This window comes from Octopus bimaculoides, chromosome 19, assembly GCF_001194135.2.
Source record: "Octopus bimaculoides isolate UCB-OBI-ISO-001 chromosome 19, ASM119413v2, whole genome shotgun sequence".
In the NCBI taxonomy this organism is placed as follows: Eukaryota; Metazoa; Mollusca; class Cephalopoda; order Octopoda; family Octopodidae; genus Octopus; species Octopus bimaculoides.
In genome coordinates, this window is record NC_068999.1 from 26,320,821 (window position 1) to 26,327,970 (window position 7,150).

At 34.2% G+C, this 7,150-nt stretch overlaps 1 protein-coding gene across 2 annotated transcripts in view; it reads right to left on the reverse strand.

Moving 5' to 3' along the window:
* The window catches only part of LOC106883269 (ATPase family AAA domain-containing protein 2), a 73,781-nt gene that overhangs the window by 51,160 nt on the left and 15,471 nt on the right, over window positions 1-7,150 (reverse strand). For both annotated transcript variants that reach the window (XM_014934211.2, XM_014934212.2), the window contains exon 2: window positions 3,315-3,409. In XM_014934211.2, coding sequence (XP_014789697.1) covers window positions 3,315-3,409 — 95 coding nt within the window. The remainder of the gene's footprint in view (window positions 1-3,314; window positions 3,410-7,150) is intronic.

The window sequence follows — 7,150 nt, forward strand, 5'->3', positions numbered from 1 at the left end:
GACTATTCTCTTCCCACAAAATTTCAGGCCTTGTGCTTTTACTAGAAAGATTATTATTGTTATTGTTTTAAGTAAATATTCTAAAATTTACTTTTAGCTTCTGTTATAGTAACCTAAACAAGAAGCTTTGTATTTTTAACATTCATTGTATGACTTTTTATATTTTTAACATTCATTATAAGACTTTTTTTTTATGGTGACAGACTCAAATGTAGAAATTAATATGGGTATTTACAGTGGGTATTTTATAACAAAACCTAACTGCTATAAGTGAAAATTAGACTAGATATTTTTCAGGCTAAGACAAACTATGTCATTTTTCAAAGAAAAAAATAGTAAACAAAGAATTCCTCTATTCACAAAAACTACCTCAAACAAGATCAGCAATATCACTGTACTCATCATAATGTCCCACTTATAGTACTGTGCAATAGAGCCTTTCTCTATATGTCTCTGACTGGAGACAATATAGTTATTTAGCTCCAATCAAGCAGACCTGTAGTCAAATAAATTCCAGCCATAGGCATCACCATTTTTTTCTCTCTTTTTGCAGGCAGTGGACTGTATTATCTAATGTGTCCTCTGTATCTCACAACAGTAAGGAGTAAGTAGGAGATTTAGTTGTTAATGTTGAGTGACTACAAAGAAATTCCCATGTCAAGCAGACATTCATTTATCCAAAAGGTTTGCTCCCTTTAAGCTATTATATTATTTTGAATTTTGTTCCATATCCACATTAATCATATATCTCTAATACTCAGTTCTTTTCTCAACATTGACTCTGGAAAATATGGTTCATCTTTCATAGGCGTAGGAGTGGCTGTGTGGTAAGTAGCTTGCTTACCAACCACATGGTTCTGGGTTCATTCCCACTGCGTGGCACCTTGGGCAAGTGTCTTCTACTATAGCCTCGGGCCAACCAAAGCCTTGTGAGTGGATTTGGTAGACGGAAACTGAAAGAATCCCGTCGTATATATGTATATGTGTGTATATATGTTTGTGTCTGTGTTTGTCCCCCCAACATCGCTTGACAACTGATGCTGGTGTGTTTACGTCCCCGTAACTTAGCGGTTCGGCAAAAGAGATCGATAGAATAAGTACTAGGCTTCCAAAAAATAAGTCCTGGGGTCGATTTGCTCGACTAAAAAGGCAGTGCTCCAGCATGGCCGCAGTCAAATGACTAAAACAAGTAAAAGAGCAAAGTAAGGTCTCTATATAATGTTCTGGAGCCCTGTTCATTAACCAAACTGTTTGTTACATATAAACAGGGGTAATTTGTTCCAAGCCACACCCAAATTCTATATAAAGACATGAAATTATATTTTATTTGTTTATCCATCAATATCATCATCAACATTCAATGTCCATTTCCCATGCTGGCACGGGTTAGATAACCCGACAGGAATTGGCAAGGTCAGGGGGCTGCACCAGGTTCCATAGCCTGTTTTAACTTGGTTTCTATGGCTGGATGCCCTTCCCAATGCCAACCACTCTACAGAATTGCAAATAAATATATGTTTATGTGTATGTAAATGTGTAGGAGTACATTTTCTCAGTTTAGCTTGTGTTGATCCATTGCTATTTTAAGTAAAATATGAGAAATATTATTTTCCATATAAAATATGAAAATTTGCAAGCTACACAAAATGTGTACATGGATATAAACAAACAATGTGTATGTTTTCTCAGCCACTTAAACTATTTCTAATTTGTTGTTCAAATTTCAGATTGGTGGCTGAATATAATTTTCTGTTCATTTAGCTTATCTATTTGTATATGCTCTCCCAGCACTTATGTAGTCTACTTGTGGTTTGTAGTTAGATTTCAAATTGTTATGTTAATGGGCCCCCAGTCACTTCCACATGTGCATAGCCTGCTCATGGTTAACTGATCAAATTTCAACTCATTTTGTGAGTTTAGTTTTCTTCAGGAAAACTATTTGTTATTCAAATTGTTCATTTAGAGAACTCTTTGCATATGGGTACTCCATTATATTCCAAAGCAGTTACTGAAGTTCATTAGTTTTACCATTCATGTTTCACACTACAGTTACATTATATAAATTATCCTTTGTAGAATATTCGCCTTTTTTTTTTTTTAATTCAAAAACAAATTTTCTCCAAAAATGTTGGCATAATAAAGTTATTATGTCAACATTGTACCAAATAAAACTAATTAGGTTTGTCTTAGTTACAAAAGTTTTCATTATTAACCACAGTAAATTTTACTTCCAGCAATACTTTCCCAATACCAAAACTCAACCTTTTCCAACAGACATTCAAAGTAATTGTCCCTCTATATAAACAAGACTTAACAAAAATGCTAAAGTATGGAAGGAGTCAAAATTCCTCCACTACGTCACCTTAATATGTTTGTTTTCATGAAATCATTATATATATATATATATATATAGATATATATATGCTTTCCTTAAAATTTGATTTAAATAGATTTAATAAAAACACAAGAAAAGCATCACTGATACTCTTTAGCCCTTTCTTTACCAACCTGACTTAAACTGGCTCTGGCTCTTTAGTATAAATGTCTTGTTTTCATAAGTTTTGAATTCAAATCTTCCACCAAATCACAATTTATGTTCCTAACACTAGCTTAATGATAACGAAGTTATTTTACTAAATTTTTTGTTATATTCAAAATAATTGAAAGAAACAGAGCATCTCAAAATAAATACAGTAACGAAAGGGTTAAATCATATATTTTGAAAAAGTTTAGTTATTATTGCTTTAATTTTCAATTAGCAATAAATATTTCACGTAACTAGCTAAATAAGTTGCATACAAAACAAAATAATGTTAGTGTTAAAACCACAGGCTAAATTACAATAATGTCAATATAATTCTGTAAAAGTCATAATACCATGACAGATTAAGAAATAGGAGTCACAGTACAAACCTTTTTGTTGCTACTGTACTCAAATTTTCTGCAAATTGTGCTAATATAGTTTTCAATCTTTCAAATATTTTTTTCTAACCAATCAAACAACAATCTCAGACTCCAAAACATCTCATCTGAGTAATTTTAGAGAATTATTGGAAAGATTTGATATCAACATGAAATAATAATATTTAAGTAATACTTTAACATGTCCATTACATTAGTAGTTCCAATATATTTAACAGTTGAACATAAAGAAAATAGTAATATCATTAAAAATCCCACAGAAATCTTCTTAATTTTGCAATATATAAAAAACATGAGAATAGTTTAGAAATGAGAAAATTTAAGGAATATTCTTTTCCTGAGAAATAAAAAATATTAGTCTATTAAACATATAATTCTCAAGTGGTACTAACCTCAGAGTTGAAGACGTTTTCAAGTTATTCCTCTGGTTAGTTGTTGAGGAATCATCATTAGAACCTTGGGTTCTTTTTTTACTGGAAACATTTGACTACAGAAAAAAAAGAAAAAGAAAAAAAAAATATGTGAATGATATATAACAATTTTTTGCAATATATTTCAGCATTTAAGAACATGCCAAAAGCATCACTCCCAGTTATATGAAGGTCAAATACTAAAGTCTGAATGACTGTTATAATTTCAAGATTGATTTTTCCAGGAGTGGCTGTGTGCTAAGTAGCTTGCTTACCAACCACATGATTCCAGGTTCAGTCCCACTGCGTGGCACCTTGGGCAAGTGTCTTCTGCTATAGCCTCAGGCCGACCAAAGTCTTGTGTGTGGATTTGGTAGATGGAAACTGAAAGAAGCCCCTCGTATATGTGTGTGTGTGTGTGTGTATCTTTGTCCTCCCAACATCGCTTGACAACAGATGCTGGTGTGTTTATGGCCCCATAACTTAGCGATTCAGCAAAACAGACCAATAGAATAAGTACTAGGCTTACAGAGAATAAGGCCATGCTCCAGCATGGCCGCAGTCAAATGACTGAAACAAGTAAAAGAGTAAAAAGAGTAATCATTTTGTTCTTGCAGTTGAGAAGTACTATAAAGAGAAAAATATTTCATTTAAGATACTGTTTATTTTTTACAATGCTCCTGGTCACCCATAAAACATTGTTGATTTTCATCCTAACATCACCATCATATATCTACTCCTAACTGCAACATATGGACCAAGCTATCTTTTCTAACTTCAAGTATTGCTACCAAAGATGCGTACCTAGGCAGAGTGTGGCAACAACAGAAAGGAAGGAAGGCACCACACTGTGATTTTTGGAAGATGGGCAATAGTTCAAAGGCCATTCTTAATATCAATTCTGCATGGACGGATGTATCAGAAATGTGTATGAATGCCATTTGGAAGAAACTGTACTCTCAATTTGTGGATGATTTCAGGGGTTTTGACATTTGTGATGTGAACAAAGAATTGGTGGCATTGTCAAAAGAATTGAATATGGGTTTGGAGGAGGAAGATTTTGAAGCACTGATTGATGCTGACAAGCAACTACTCAAAAATGAAGAATTGATGGAGTTGCTAACAAGAAGATGCACAACTGAAACCAGAACCATGGTGCTTCATTAAGAAAATGCAGCAAGCTTTTCTATATAAAGAGAAATCACTAGCCCTTTTCGAGGAGCTGGATCCTAATGCTGAGCACTTTACTAAAATTATTGGGATTGTTCATGATGCTTATGCCCTTAGAAGGTTATCATGGATGACAAAAATAGTAAAACCATTCACAGTACCCAAGACAAATTTTTGCTGCATATTGAAAGTCGATGGCCTGAAATGAAAACGTCTGAAGACAAATAGATTCCTTCAGCTTCAATGTCAACACTGTAACCCATGCTTCTCCTCCAACTTTCACTTCTCGCCAATCAAGCACATTAGTTTATCTTTCTTTTTATTTTTGGTTCTTTTCTAAGCTTTTCTTAACATTATCTTTTTTATAATTTTTATTTAAATAGTTAATGTATAGTATTTTATAGTGACTGGAAGTCCTTTTTACTGAATTTCAATGAATTGTTGAATGTCTTTTGTTTTGTGTTATGTCATTTTTCGAGTTAAATAATCTGTCCCGAAACCTATTACCAACCTATATTGTGGTGTGTTTGCATATCATCATCATCATCATCATCATCATTTAGTGTCGGTCTTCCATGCTAGCATGGGTTAACAGTTTATCAGGGGCTGCACTTTACACAATGGACTGCCAGCATTGGCAGGGTCACCAAGTAACTTACAAGACAAAAATCCTTTGAAAGGAGGGTGATATTGAAAGAGGTGTCTTTGTGCTGTACGTATGTATGGTGAAGCAACAGGAAAAAGAGAACTCAAGATGAGTATATATATATTTATTATCAATATTTACCAGAAGTAACAGAGTGACTCAAGGTCTGATAATTTCATGTGTTTGATAAGTGCCAATGCATGAAACTCTTGGGCCTTGAGGCACTGTTACTTCTGCTAAATATTCATAAATATATATACCTACCCATGCTAGCATGGAAAGTGAATGCTAAATGGCGATGATGATGATTATATATATATATATATATATATATATAGATATTATTTACACACATATATACATATGCATTTATACATACATTTATATATATATATATATATGGTGTTCAGGCTAACTTTGATAATTTTATGTCTCCTCTTTTCAAGAACAATTTGATATATTGTTGAACAGTCAATGGTGTTGGAGAATATAAAGAATGAAAAATTGTAGCTGAGAAAAAGTTAGCTGACATGGAGGGTTGGAAGCCATCTGAATAATTGAAAAAAAGTTAATTGTATCATCTTGATTCATGCCAGGTATCAAAATGTCGACATCATGATGGCGTTTTCAGTCTCATTAATAACACTTGCACCATTTCTGCTCCACTGGTCATTACCTGCAATACCTCTGTTCTGACTGCCCATGCACAGAGGGCCCCTGGACTTCTGCCTTTGTCTGGGGCAGGAATTAATTATCTCTCAATACTTCAGTCCCTCAGTCTAAATTCTACACTCCTTTTCATTAAACCTCTCCTTCACACACTTACACAACACCCTCCTCTTACATTCCCACTGTCTACTTAACTTCTACCCCACACCATGTTCAAACAGTATATACATACATCTACATGTATACACACATTTACACATGTACAAACATACAAAGAACACAAGCACATTATAGCTACACACACACACATGGGTTAGTTTCAGTTTCTGAGGCAGATTTTCTACAACTGGATGTCCTTCCTGCCATAATGAAGTATTACTTCCCCATGGCCAACATGTTCTTGCAGAATATTGGAAATAAATTACACTACTTGTTTGACAGACATTTATTTACAACTATTACACAATGTCAAGACAAGGAAACACAAACACACACATATATAAGACTGGCTTCTTTCAGTTTCCATGTACCAAATTCAACAAGGCATTGGTCAACCCAAGGCTACAAAAGAAGACTCTTTCTCAAAATGCCACACAGTGGGATGAACCCAGAACCACGTGGTTGGGAAGCAGACCTCTTACCACACAGCCATGCTTGCACTTCCAAAAAGCCACACCTGCAGATGTGTGTGTGTGTGTGTGTATGTGGACATGTGCTGCTCAGTATTCACACATATAGACATTCATATAAACAATCATACATGGAGTTGAAATACTATCAGTTTTCTTTGACTACCTCTAGCTCAGAACAGTGTTTACCTGCTCATTTTTCACATGATCAGATTAACTTACCAATCTGCTCTAATTACATCACCCACTTCACACAAACACCAGAGAAAACTCAATACGCTGAAAATACAATGAACATCACTACTATAGATAGATGCAGAACACTATGTAACTGCTTCAACATCATCATCATCATTCAGTTCTATATTTAAGAGATGAGGAATTATTTATATTATTTACATTTGACGGATATTCGTCCTCATCTTGTTTGTTGTTAACACAACGTTTCGGCTGATATACCCTCCAGCCTTCGTCAGGTGTCTTGGGGAAATTTCGAACCTGGGTTCTCATTCCTATCGATGTTACTATTATTATTATTATTATTATATTATTATTATTATTATTATTACTATTATTAATCAGGTCGCTGCCGTGAATCGAACTCGGAACCTTGGGGTTAGTAGCCCGCGCTCTTAACCACTACGCCATATAATAGACAGGGAACAACACTGGAAAATACGAAAACTAAAAGAAGCAGCATATGT